Source organism: Neltuma alba, unplaced genomic scaffold (assembly GCF_004799145.2).
Source record: "Neltuma alba isolate B1F8T4 unplaced genomic scaffold, ASM479914v2 tig00006987_pilon, whole genome shotgun sequence".
Classification (NCBI taxonomy): domain Eukaryota; kingdom Viridiplantae; phylum Streptophyta; class Magnoliopsida; order Fabales; family Fabaceae; genus Neltuma; species Neltuma alba.
Window position 1 is genome coordinate 289,533 of NW_021634644.1, and position 13,208 is coordinate 302,740.

The following is a 13,208-nucleotide window of genomic DNA, read 5'->3' on the forward strand; positions in this document are numbered from 1 at the left end:
TGGCAGGCTAAGATATTTACTTGATTTCTCACCAATTCTGTAACTTTAAACCTAATCCTTCTGTGTATATGGATTATAAAGCTTCTCATAATTGAACAAATCATAAGAATTTCTTAAAGCCATCCGCTGAGATGCTGTGTATTTGCCGTTTTAGATGTAATGCATGCTAAATTATCGCGCATACAGTAGTTAACATTTTTTTTTTACCCACGCTTTTATGAGCATTTTAAGAGTTTTGATTGTTTTTAGAACTTCATGAAATCAGTTATACACAAAAACATAAAATTTTATAAGACATTTGTTCTATGATTACTACTAAAACATGTTTATTTTGAAAACGTTGGCATTAACTCTGTGTTTAGTATAAGAAAAATAGAAGGAGGGGAAAATAATGGAAAATTTTAATGAGTTTGATTTAAAAAATTAGAGAAGTATAGTTATTAAATTATTAATATAGAGAATATGTAACATAAAAAGGTAATAGAAATTAGTTAAAAAATTTTAACCTCGTTTTTAAAATTTTTAAGATCAAACTTATTAAAATTTTTCTCCATTCTCCTCCCATTCACTTCACTCATAACCTAAACATTAACCATGGGATATTTGGCCTCTTGGTAAATATTAAGCCCTTCAAGAATGGCCAAGAGTTCGGCTGCGGGGTTTGGACAATGTACAATTCATTCAGTCATTTGGTACATCTCAGATAAGACCACCACATGCTGCAACACTTTTCGGTTCACAGAGTCATTCTAGAAATTTATCATAGCTAACGAAATCATATAATATTAGACAATTACTACTTTTAATTCTTAATATAAAATTTAGTTACTTAATCCGAATAGATTTAAAAAGTTTGTTGAGTTAATTATTTATAATAATTAGGTATTGTTGTCATTTGATTGAATCTTTAATTTAATATGTACAACTACTACAAAGATTATTTAAAAATAAATAAATATGAAAAACAAAATTAATTGAAATATTATATTTATAAGCAAATTAAAAATCAAACAAGCTTTTATATTAAAAAACTGGATAAAATATTATATTAAAAAATAATAAAGAAACAAAGGTTAAAAGACGACTTTAACTCTTAACAAGTAAAATATTTTTTATGAAAAATAAACGCATTAATTTTATATGTTGAGATAAATGATAACATTGCATGCGTGTATTCTTATTCATACCACAAGCTCAATATTGTGCCTGTTTGGGTCAGCGTTTGCTGCCCTAAACATGGTTTAAATTCATAAATAAACCTGATTGGAGATAGTGTGATGTTTGGCATGACTTATAATGTATTGAGTTTATTAGATTTTAGTTCTTTTCTTCCCACCTTAGAGCTCCCCCATGACTGCTCTGTGTCACCCAACGTCCTCCATTGCCTCCTCACCAAAACCACCGCCTGTGGTCGTCTCTGTCGCTTCTCCTAGAAGTAATCAATTCCCAATTGTTCCCCTATAATTACCACTACCACAATAAAATTTGAAGTATCTCATAGACTTTAAGAGCCACAGCCAGACACATAGAGAGGGAGGGAGAGAGGGACTTACGCTTAGATGGCAACGCTATAGAAATTCAAGCTCCTAGTGATGCAATGCGTGTCGTCCAGAGCCCCACACCAAGCCTTGTGACTAACCCGCTAGTTCAGTTTCAGAGTTGGAAAACCACCTTGCGAATGCTTCTCTGCCGAAGCACCAGTAGCCGATCACCTCATCGACGAGAGACAACCTTTCAACTGAAGCATGTGCTGGATTCATCGGAGGAGTCGAAGGAGGAGGAGAGAGGGAAAGATTCAATGTGGAGGAACTCATTGAAAGAATTATTTAGGTCCTCATTTTAGGCCCTATTTGGCAGAGCAGTGAAAATCTTCTACAAGCATGTTTCACATAAACCGAGACAAAACTTCTCTAATATATTTACTTCATATTCCGTAAATCACTATTGAAAAGCAGCTTATAAGCTACTTATAAGTTGTTCCAAACAGGCTCTCAATTGGATCAAGGAAAAGTCATTCTTTAATGTATATCCTATTCTTTTTATGAAGAAAAATAGTGGTAGTGAAAAGTTAAAGTGAGGAAGGTAAGTTAAAAAGAGAGAAGAGTGGGACATATTGGATTTGACGTGGAAGAATGAATGTAATAACTAAATCTCTAAAATTTTCACATTCAATTCACTCATTAAATTTTACTTCTTCATTATGTTATGTTAATTCATTTTTTTTCCATGTTTTACTTTATATTTAAAATATTTTTTTATGATTTTTCTAAAGTTTTAAAATTTAATTCACTCATTAAATTTGACTTCTTCATATTAAATTATTTTAATTGTATTGTATTACTACCTCCGATCCTAATTATAAGAGTTAGTTGACTAATTTGAGGAGATTAAGAAAATAAATTGAGTTAGTTATTTGTCCTCAATAGGTGTTGTCTTTCCTAAAATATCCTTACTAATCAAGTGTATTGACTAAAACTATAATTATTAGAAGGACTATCTTGGAAAAAATTGAGTAAATATGAGAGACAAAGTGGACTGGGATTTTATATTTGGGATCAAAATAAAAATCAAACAAGATCTTATATTAAGGATCGGAAGTAGTATGTAAAATTATTTTTTTAATAACATATCATTGTTTATTGAAACTCATACTTATTTTGGTTATTTTACAACTAAATTTATTTTTATTCAAATATAATACAAACAATATTTTACCAATCTCACTTTTACAAACTAACTTTTCTAAATTGTAATCTAAACACAATTCAACTTATTCAATTTAATTTTTTTTTCAATTTTACTTTTTCAAAAGTTAAATTAATAATAAGCTCTTTTTTTAATCGCTAATTCAAACAGACTTATTAACACTGTGCGAATTACACGATTTAAATCATTCTCTATGCAACAGTAACTTATGAGATGTTATTCGAAGTTGAAGGGTTATAAGCAATGGCAAAACAACACGTGTGAATGAGGATTCTCCCACTCATTTCTCCTCTGCATTTCTCTCTTTTTCTTGCAAAATTATTCATTATCTTTAGTTTTTAATAACCCGAGTTGACTTGACCCCGCGCAAGCGTCAACAATACGCATGTCAAAGTCGCCCGTTAATTCCAATATGCGAGACAGAGGTTGGAATTTAAAAAGTCGCCCGTTGCCAAAGTGCCCCATATTCCCTCCCGTTTTCTTCACTCACAAGCCTAGGGTTTTCACCCTCCCCCCTCCCCCCCAAATTTCAAATTTCTGTCTTCCTTTGACCCTCCAACTCGTCGCTTTACAAAATTAGAAGTCTATCAAAGGCTCGGGGCTTCGAGTTGGTTGGAGTTTGCCCTGTCGGAAGGGTACTTAAGATGATCCCAACTCCATTGATTCCTCCTCCCCAAAATCCCAACATCGTTCCCTTACCACCTCATTATTCCATGCTTAAAGAATCGGTTGACCACTTCCTAACTAAATACAGGAACGGCGTCACTGATTTCTGTGATTTCAGCTCCATATTTTCTCGAATGCTGCAGAGCATGGCTGACCCGCCTTTGGGAGTCGTCTGGTTTTATTCGGCCCTTGGGTTTCATACGACCAAACTGGCAGTTCAGATAGAATCTTCGGGAAGAGCAGCAGTAGCCAAGGATTTATTTCAGCTGTTAGTCTCTTGTTCGGATTATTGTGGTTCGATGAAAAGGATTGCTATTCTAGCTCCTTTTGTTTTTGAGTTGCACCGTTTGGTGGTCGAGGAGACCGACTTGAAGAGCGAGGTCCAGAGCTTATTGGAAGGACTAATTAGTTATTGCAGCATTTTCTGTGGCCAGGGGCTTCAAGAAGACAGCGATGGGATGACCAGTTTGGACCCAAGCTTCTTGGTTGTGATTCCCGTGTGGATAGTGGATCAATCTGGGGTTTGGAATCACTCGAAAGAATTTTTCCCCATTATCAGCGACCAACTTCGCGAGGGAATTAAATCGGGATGTGATATTGGGTTCTTAGCTGGAATCGTGATGTGTGAAGCTCTCTTGTTGAATTTGTGCCTGGAGTTCGAATCAGGGATTGCCAAAGCAGAGCAGGAGAAGAAGTTGCACGGTGTAGCAGTTCAGAACATTACTGGGTTTCGTAATTTTTATTTTCTAGGTGAACTTATTCCTCCATACGTAAATTTAATTAAATTGAAACACTATAATTTATGGTTTTTTTAGCCTGTAATTTAATTTTGTCACGTTATTTTATTACTTTGGAATCTCGATTCTCGGGTTTTAGTGAGATAAACCTTTGACGAAATGCACGTTTATTTATTTAGTTATATTGGCATTCTGATAGTCAAGGCTGTTTTGTTATTTTCGGGACCAGTACCCCGTTTTACAAGCACCAAACTAATCAGATGAGTGCGTACTATGTATCCCTCTCTTTTGGTTTTCTTTTGCACTAATCTTTTGTTGAACCTTTTGAGCTTCCTGGGGTGACCCTATTCTAGTTTTCGTGTTTGCAGTTCCTGATTTCTTATTTTTTGGGTATCAGATATCCTTTCCAGGATGATGTTGGAGCCGGTTTTGCCAGTGGTCAACATACTGGTCAGTATGATGCCTTATTTTAATTTTCCTTGGACACACTTTTCAGTTTGGAATTATTGGCTTTTACATTTAGGCAATGCACGTACTTCCCCTGAGGGTGATGTGTGATCTCAAAGCTTAAGGCGCCATAACATTAACCTTGAATAATTTCAAGATCTCACAAGAGAACTGAGGAGACTTCTGTGCCTTTACGCACAAGGCATAAGTTTAATAGATGCCAGTGCCACTGCCTCCTCGGTTGGCACGCTGAAACATATTTTACAGATGAGAATATGGATGGGGTGAGCTATTGTGTCGCACATTGTTCACGTCAGTTTACCTTAAGTTATATTCTTCATTTGATATTTGAGGTAAGGCCTGGAGTTATGGTAATGAACAAGATTTATAGTAATGAGCAAGATTAGTAAGCGTAGTTTAGATTTTGTTACTTTAAAACTTATTTGTGTTAAACCTTTTTCATTAAGTTGATTTAGTTCACTGCTTCCTCATGAATAAATACTGACTTGTGATTTTCAGTATGTTATCCTTGAGAAGGATTAGTGGATTAGCTATTTATGGTGCTCGTTAGCCCGTCTTCTTGAACATTGAAATTAAGAGTTTAGTTATATGAAATGAATTATGTCCTTACCCTTCAATATATACTTTCATATATAGATAGATAGGATAGATATATTATTATTCGGTTCAACAACTAAGTACTTGATTTGCTATATAGGGTCCTGAAAATGAAGTTCTTCTTAAAGAAGTCCTGTTCAATGCTGTTATGACGGTAGAGTACTCCTTCATTAACCCTCAAGCAGGAATTTCACTGTGTCCCAAAAGCTTGAAAGATTTTGCTTTAACGTGGTTATTGTCACTGACTTCGCAATCCAGTCTGCTAGGTATGATGAACGACTTTTGTTGTTGTGATGGAGCAAGGGGTTTCTAAAATTTTTTGGCTGACGGGTCTCATGATCTGGTTAATCACAGGGACAAAGGCGATCAAGAGAAAGCCGTTTCTTATTTAAACGCCTTCTCTAGATCATGCATACCTACGCAATTGATTAACTGGGTTACTAGTCAGAGTAATGTTGGCGGAATGATTAGCCAACCAAATGTTTCCACTCCCATAGCTCTTATAAGTGAGTTCTTGGAAAATATTCAGAAACTCTGACAAATTTTGTCTCTTAGAATGTTTCTTTTGCTGCTTCAAATGGATGTTACTACATCTCTTAAAAGTCTAGTAGGCTATTTCAGTGAATGTGGGTTCATTCTAAAGTCCATTTTTGTCGCATTGTCATTGCCTTGTTGATTGAACTCAGATATCAGTTAACTAAGACAAGCTTCCCATGTTGTGGTTTTTCTTTCTTATTAGTTGTCTGTAAAACTTTTGCTTCAAATATCTAACAAATGGTTTAATGATCAGAGTGGCTTCTAGCCGTTGAGGATCAAGGACTGAGCATCTTCGATGGTGATACTGCCAAGCTACGTGCAAAACCCAAGTATTTCACATCAAGAACTGAGTACGGTCCCCCAATCATAAAAAATTCCTATTACAATGTGGGTAAGAATCTCTTTCTACATTCTCGTCACGGAGGGACAGAGGAAGATAAACCGGACACCTGTGATATAGACATGGATGATCCTATGGACGCCATGGTTTTGTCTGCGGACGATAGAATGAGCAATAGCGACACTGACGGAACAAGAAAACGCAAAGAATGTATTGCGGATGAGACTAAAGCAAAGGTAAAGTTTATGAGGTGCCAGTTTCAGGAGAATTCAATGAGGGAAAACTCAATTGTATTCCGGCAGCAGTGACGACTCTTTGGATGGTGGGAGCGAGCTTCTGCTAGTAAACCGGAAGCATAGAGAAGCCGGTCCGGTCCTTTGATAGGAACCTCGCGTGTTTTGGAAGCTAGTTTAAACGAGCTTTCACGGTTGGAATTTGTAGTTCAATCTTGAAGAGGTGTCTTCCGGGGTAACCATAGCTATGACTGCCTGCTCTTAATTCTTTGTTTCTGAATTAGTCATGAAAAGTTGTCCCTCTGTCAACTTCTGATGCGTATCCTCTGTCAACTTCTGATGCGTATACTAGAAGTTACCCGAGCACGCGCTGCTTCGAAGGGGAAAAAGGAAAACAGGTGTCTTCTCAAATAATGCCGTTTAACGACCGAAATAAAACTGAGCGCGTTATTATTATGAATGCAAACAAAAAAGATTATGAATTTATTTTGTGAAACCAGCCAAACCTGCCTACTTACTCTGGAAAATATTATTAATTATTAGAACCACATATTAATAAATGAACTTATTTCCATGTCATTTATTTCAGACCTAAAGTCATTTGAAACCTTTTTTTTTTTTTTCCATAACTCATTGCGCCACCCCTATCCAGTGCTTGGGTATTCAAACAATCGACTAAGGGTGTGTTTAGATGAAACTAAATCATGGTTTAGAGAATAGCTTCTGGAGAATAGATTCTGAAAAAAATAGATTTTGGGAAGAATAGATTTGGTGAAAAAGTGATTTTGAGAAGTGTGAGTGTTTGGATAGTTGTTATTAGAAGTACTTTTTATATATACAAATTGACATAAATTAATATGATAATTATAGAAAAAATATATTTTATGATATATTTTAATTTGAAGAATAAAATTGTTAATAATATATTTTTTATTAACATATGTTATATCTTATATATTATAAGATATAAGATTAAATATATTTATAAAAAATATGTTTATAAAAAAACAACAAGATATATATCCTATAGGTTCTCACACACTCTCCCTTTTTCCTCTAAAAGTAAAAATTTTTTTGTTTTTCTCAAAACTATGGTTTTGGAGTCAAAACCATGGTTTTGAACCCAAACCATGGTTTTGATTTTTTTAATGGTGTTTGGCTAACATTTTTCCAAACCATGGTTTGGGTTCCAAAACCATGGTTTGGGATGCTTGCCAAACACACCCTAATTCAGATTGAGCTTTGCAGAACCAGTTTTGGGCAACATTTGAAAATTGAAACCTATAAGCTTTAAATTAAAACATTTATTTTGTGAACGTGATTTGCTTTTTAATGATTCATTTCTGTATTAAATAATCTTGTAAGTTGCCAAGCTTACAAAATTAGTTATTCTACGTTAATAACATGTATTTGCTATAATATACGCATCACATGTGCGAAAATTCACTTTCAAGCCTCAGGGATAAAAGAATAGTTTACCAATTGCAGTTTAATAAACTCATGGTCCCGGACTTGATATGAAAGAACTGGATGTGGATAAAACAAGCTTAGCTTAAGCTAAATGACAACTAGTCGAGGACGAGTAGTACGATGGTACGTACGAGTATTATGTTAATTTGAGCATCGCCTTTTGTCGAACTATCGCTGAAAGCAGATTCCCTATTAGTAGTACTGTACCTCCTGCAACAATATCCAGAGCGCATCATGTAATTTGTCTTCAGTCTATGACTTGATCCTCAAAAGCAAATGTTCCTTCCCATTTTAACGCGGCTTGCTTCCCCTTCATCTATCTCAAAGTTGATTTTCCACGGCTGTTCTCTGTTCCTCCTTCATTTCGACTAGCCTTTCTTTTATGATCCAGTTCAGCGTACATTTCCTCAATCATGGGTTTCCATAGCCGAACACGAGCATTTATAAACCAGTTAGATACCTGTGCACATAGTCGGATCATCAAAGAGCATAATCAAGGATTAAAAAACACAATTTGCAAATGATCGAATTTCGGTCGACCAAGGACGGACCTGGCTTCTCGTCAACCCAGTTCTTAAAGCAAGTAAATGTTTCTCTGAATCTTTAGGATACCTGAAAATCCATCAAATCATATCATATAAAACTACATCTGAGAATGTGGAGCTTAATGTTTGTGGGGCTCGTAGATAACATATTTTATGGTAAGAAAACTCACGGATGGAGAAAGTTCTGAAACATCCAGGCTCTTAAGACCGAGACAGAGTTTTCTGGCAAGCCCCTTTGGGGCCTCCATAACTGATGATCTTTTCGTTTCAACTGTTGGAGAGCCAGTTGCTTATGGATGAGTGAAGTATCAACAGATCTTTCCTTGTCCAGTGTGCATAAACTGTCAAAATCCCGCCCCATGGCAAGAATGTAATTGCTGATCCTCTCTCGCAAGTTCTTGTACAAGAAAGAGATCGTTTGAAGAGCAAAATGCGCATGAACGCGTGGGTCCAACTCTGTAGCAGCATGGAATGCAGACACAACAGTATGAATCTCATCCAAACACTGATTATATCGCTTGTCCACCTGAGTCAAAAAAGATAGCTCATTGGAATCATTTTCCACTCATCAATTATTGAAGCATGAAAAACAAAAAGTGAACATAATTACATCTCTGAATCAATCAGGATAATAATTGGCGCCATCACCAAGTAAGATAAGGATGTACGCTTCATACCAGTTCTAAGAGTGTCAGCAGCTGGGATTTCTTTGATTCAGCTGCATGTCTTTCCAATGGAGCTTCCATGTGGAATTTGAACATAGAATTTGCTTGTGAATATCTTATCTGTTCAAGATTCTCAAGTGAAAAGCTTGCAAGTTGAGCAAGTATCTCTTGAACTCCAGTAAGATATCTTGATCCTAGCATTGCCTGCGAAAAATGGAAGTGTCTACCAGAGTTCAGACTCATGGCAATTCCCTGTTGCTGCAAGAGGCATGTTCCAATCCTGACCTTGCTTTACTGAAGCAACGGGTGATTTCATCAGAACAACTCACCTCTGAGCACTGGCCTGTGGTTTGAGATGTTGCAAGACTTAATACAGGTTCATTACTAAAATTAGATGAACCATAAGCATGGCTGCTCAAGTCTGTAACATTTGATGAAGCCCATCCATTTGAATCCAAGATTTCCTCAGGCATATGATTGTTGCAGCCATGGCCCCCGGAAGTTAAATGCAAATGACTTGGAGTATATGACCAATTGTCTAACATGTAAGGTCCCAATGAGCCCAATGAACTGAACGAAGGAGATAAAACTTGTGATTTCTCTAAATTTTCTTGAAGACCAATTCTAGCAGCAAGAATGCTAGCAAGTGAAGCAGGGGTAACTGGTGTTCCTCCGGCTGTTTGCTCCTGAAACTCACTGTTATTTATGGGACATGAAGTTCCATGTGAGGCATATCCAAAAATGTTCTTTCCTTGCGATGAAGAAAATGCATTAGAACCAGTACTTTCTGGATTTATCAGGCGCACATTCACATTGCTTACAGATGAGCCGTGCACTTCAGAACCAGAAAGCATTGATATCCCATCTATGATACGGGTTTGGTCATTGAGGTTCAATGAATAGCACTGAATGAGTGAGTTGGGCGTTGGGTTTTGTGGAGCTTCATTAATGGTACTTGAATTTTGGCCAGCCATCTCCTCTGGAACACTCAACATATCTTTTTGCATCCACATAAGTGATCGACTTTAGGCTGATCCGACGAAAAAGAATCTCGTTATCTTTCTTCCATACAAGAACTCTCTTTGCTCATTTGTAGCCACATATTAAGCTGCACCCAAGCTGAACAAGAAAATAAAAACAGGGAATGAGCGACAGACGACTAGAGGATTCTATGACATCCTAATTGACAAATCTTGGCCTTAAATTTGAAATTTTATAGTAGACAATACATCAAAAGGTGAAAATTTAATATCAGATTGCTTTCAGACTCCTATCAAGTGTAATGTATCAACTAAAAAGAAGCTACAAATTTAGCAAGCCTACTTTACTCTGCAAAGGGAGTTCTCAGCCACCAGGAAGCAAGGGAAGTCACTGTATAGGACTTTACTTGAAGAACCAGAAATGGTCCAAACATTTGACAGCTGATAGACCGTATATGTGTACTTTCCTCCTGTTATCTGGAGAAGAACCCAAAAAAAGAGAGAGCGCTCTGCTTGAGGTTCAATTGTTATATATGATAGCCAAAAGGAGTAGCGCACAAGAGAAGATGGTTGTTCATGGGAAAGAGGCAAGATGAAACCAGTAGTCCCCAGCTTACCTTGCTCAAAGTTTAAACCAAACCAGAAACCCATAAAAAGTCCTATACTTGTCTTGCTAATGGCCCATTTCTTGTCTTCTTCTCTCAACAGTTTGCACTCTTACTTAACACATACAGAGAAGATGGAAGAAGAAGAAAAAGAAAAAGAGAGGCTATGTGCGCGTGTTTGAATGGTGTGGGACAAAAGGGGCTCATTAATTGAGACAGAGGGAGGGGGAAGCGCTGCTACAAAGAAAAAGAGAGAGAAACGTTTAGGGGCACTCATTTCTGAAGCAGGCTTTAAGGGGCCCATTTCTTGCCCCTCACTCTGATCTCTTTTGTCCTCCTCACTCACTCCATCTTATTATCTGCTTCTCTGCAACCATCGCAATCAAAATATATGGATTCTCTCTGTTCAAGCTTCTGTTCATGGCAGGTACTACTCAACGAAAGCCCTTTGCTTTTTTAGCTCTTTTAAAACAAGAAAGGTACTGTGACGAGAAAGATGAGTAAATGGAGTAAAAAGTCTCTTACTTTCCCTCGAGGCTGCAACAGCTAGAGGCGAATGGAATGAAAAACCACTGTTTTAGCAAGGTGCTTTTTCTGTGGGGTGGCCAGACACACATAGAAAATGAGGTAAGCAAAGCCAAAACAAATGATGACAAGGAGAGCTGAGAAGATCTTTGACGAATTTACTATAGCTATTAATGAACCTATCAATCCCATGTCGTTGATGGCATGGGCCAATCCTACGGGTGTGAGTTCTAAGAGGCATCATAATGAGCATATGCTCTAATAATTAATATAGTATAATATAATAATTCATCAGTACGTAGAAGCACAGCCTCTGTATTCATCGCAAATGGCAATTTATCTGAATTTTCTTTCGGGGATCAATCTATCTATTCATCTTGCTTCGAGGCGGATCGATGTCCTTTTCCTTTTGAGGTTTTGTTCATCATCCGCGACTTTATCAATGCCAAATGATTTTGGACAGAAGAACAATATAAAATTTCAAAATGTCATGATTATATTTGCAGCTCAGAAACGTTTATTGCAAGGGTTTTATTACTCATATTTATCACTCTGGTACAGTCAAGTTGGTAGGTAAACAGAATAAGCACATGTTGGTGACGGAAGCTAAAGTAAAAAAGAACAAAAGAGAAGTGATCAAGGGCACGAGAAGGTGACGTGTGGGGCATGTGTAAGCTTTGGGATGATACGAATGAGTGTGTCCGCATAGTGCCCATTCTTCCTCATAAATGACAAAACCACCTTGGCCATGCAAGTGGGCCTTGGCTTCAATCTTAGCAAAACCCGCTCAGCCACTTCAATAGCAAAAGAACCAATATTATTGGATGCATCAGAAGGAATTAAATCCTTCGTAGTGCGACGAATTTCGGTTTAAAAAAAAAATTCATATTTAGTATCTAACAATACTTTCAATAAGAGTGTTTCCAATAAAAGAATAATTGTGCCCAGAAAGAAAATTCAATAGCAAAGTGAACGCAACGAGGTCCCATGATAGTAACACGAGCCATTGGTAATATGATGTGAAAAGAATTCTCATTTGATTTTAACTTATTAAGGATAAATCTGAAAAATTATAAAAGTCTTAGAAACTTTAACTGACTAATATTCTTAATTTGAGCAGAATAAGAATACTTGCAACGGGATTTAAAATGGGGACTAAAGTGTCAATAACTTTTTCACAAAGTGCTCAAACGCCATCCTGCAATTAAACTTGCAAGGTGACCCCGCCGAGGGGTTTCTGTCTGGGTCATAGGCTTTCGGCCCACCATCAACCACTCGTTCAATGAATTTAGGCCCAATATCAGGCCCGACGAAAAAATCAAGCCCATTTTCAATACGTCCTTCATGGGCGACCTGCACTCTGTTTTTGTCTGTTGTCTCTTTGGTCTTCTTTTTCTCTCCAGCAACATTAAGTGCGACAGTAGTATAGTGTGAGTTAAATGTAATAAACAACACTATTAACATGTCATAAACAATCTGACTTGTTCTCAGGACCACAAAAATAATTAAGTCTTCGATTGATAAAACTAAAAAATAAAAATGTACAATCAACAGGAGACTAATATTATAAATTATATACCAAATCGATCACCCGTAATTAATTATATAAAGTAGATTTGATGGAAGCGGGAGAGAGGTGTTGATGCTGATAGTCACAGTGTCACAGCTCAGACACTCACGTGGAGGTGAAAGTGGGATCACAAGCAAGTACAAGATTCTGTCACTTTTTGGTGACATTTAATTTAAGCCGCACGAAAAGTGTCTGAACTGCCCCACCTGCCATCCCACCCTTTAATTTCTCCCCTGTACGCATCCACCACCACTTGCTTCTTCTTCTTCCTCCTCCTCCTCCCTATGTTTCTCTCCTTTTCATCTTTCATTCAATAATGCTGCTACGCACACCTCTCCCATTTTCCATGGATGTGATATGCCAGCTAGTGATCAGCTCTATATTTTAATCTGATACATTTATTGGGTTAGCCAGAAACCGGATCAATCAATCATTAACGTAACTCTCTAAAGATGCAAGCTTTAAATCCAAATTTTTAATGCCGCATTACCACAATAAGAAACGTAGTTATGAGTAGAACCGTATTCGAGTCGCCTAGTTTTTGAACCAGTTTTCTAATGGATA

The 13,208-nt window shown here is 36.9% G+C and overlaps 2 protein-coding genes across 2 annotated transcripts; one reads left to right on the forward strand and one right to left on the reverse strand.

Moving 5' to 3' along the window:
• The first annotated feature begins 3,285 nt into the window (after positions 1 to 3,285).
• On the forward strand, positions 3,286 to 6,359 carry LOC114751598 (uncharacterized). The gene is made up of 4 exons (XM_028940259.1): positions 3,286 to 4,122; positions 4,507 to 4,559; positions 5,275 to 5,440; positions 5,965 to 6,359. The coding sequence occupies exons 1-4, from the start codon at positions 3,351 to 3,353 to the stop codon at positions 6,357 to 6,359; spliced, it is 1,386 nt and encodes a 461-aa protein (XP_028796092.1). The 5' UTR covers positions 3,286 to 3,350.
• A 1,617-nt stretch (positions 6,360 to 7,976) lies between these two features.
• LOC114751608 (homeobox protein ATH1) lies at positions 7,977 to 9,525 on the reverse strand. The gene is given in 5 exon segments (XM_028940269.1): positions 7,977 to 8,214; positions 8,306 to 8,366; positions 8,470 to 8,825; positions 8,977 to 9,209; positions 9,212 to 9,525. Coding segments are annotated over 5 exon segments (1,092 nt in total). The 5' UTR covers positions 9,510 to 9,525; the 3' UTR covers positions 7,977 to 8,070.
• Between the last annotated feature and the right edge of the window lie 3,683 nt (positions 9,526 to 13,208).

Bases quoted from the DNA above. Each gene is read 5' to 3' on its own strand.
- LOC114751598 (XM_028940259.1), top strand. From the start codon at position 3,351: ATGATCCCAACTCCATTGATTCCTCCTCCCCAAAATCCCAACATCGTT. The intron at 4,560-5,274 runs GTCAGTATGATG...TTTGCTATATAG, and splicing joins TGCCAGTGGTCAACATACTG to GGTCCTGAAAATGAAGTTCT. The intron at 5,441-5,964 runs GTATGATGAACG...TTTAATGATCAG, and splicing joins TTCGCAATCCAGTCTGCTAG to AGTGGCTTCTAGCCGTTGAG.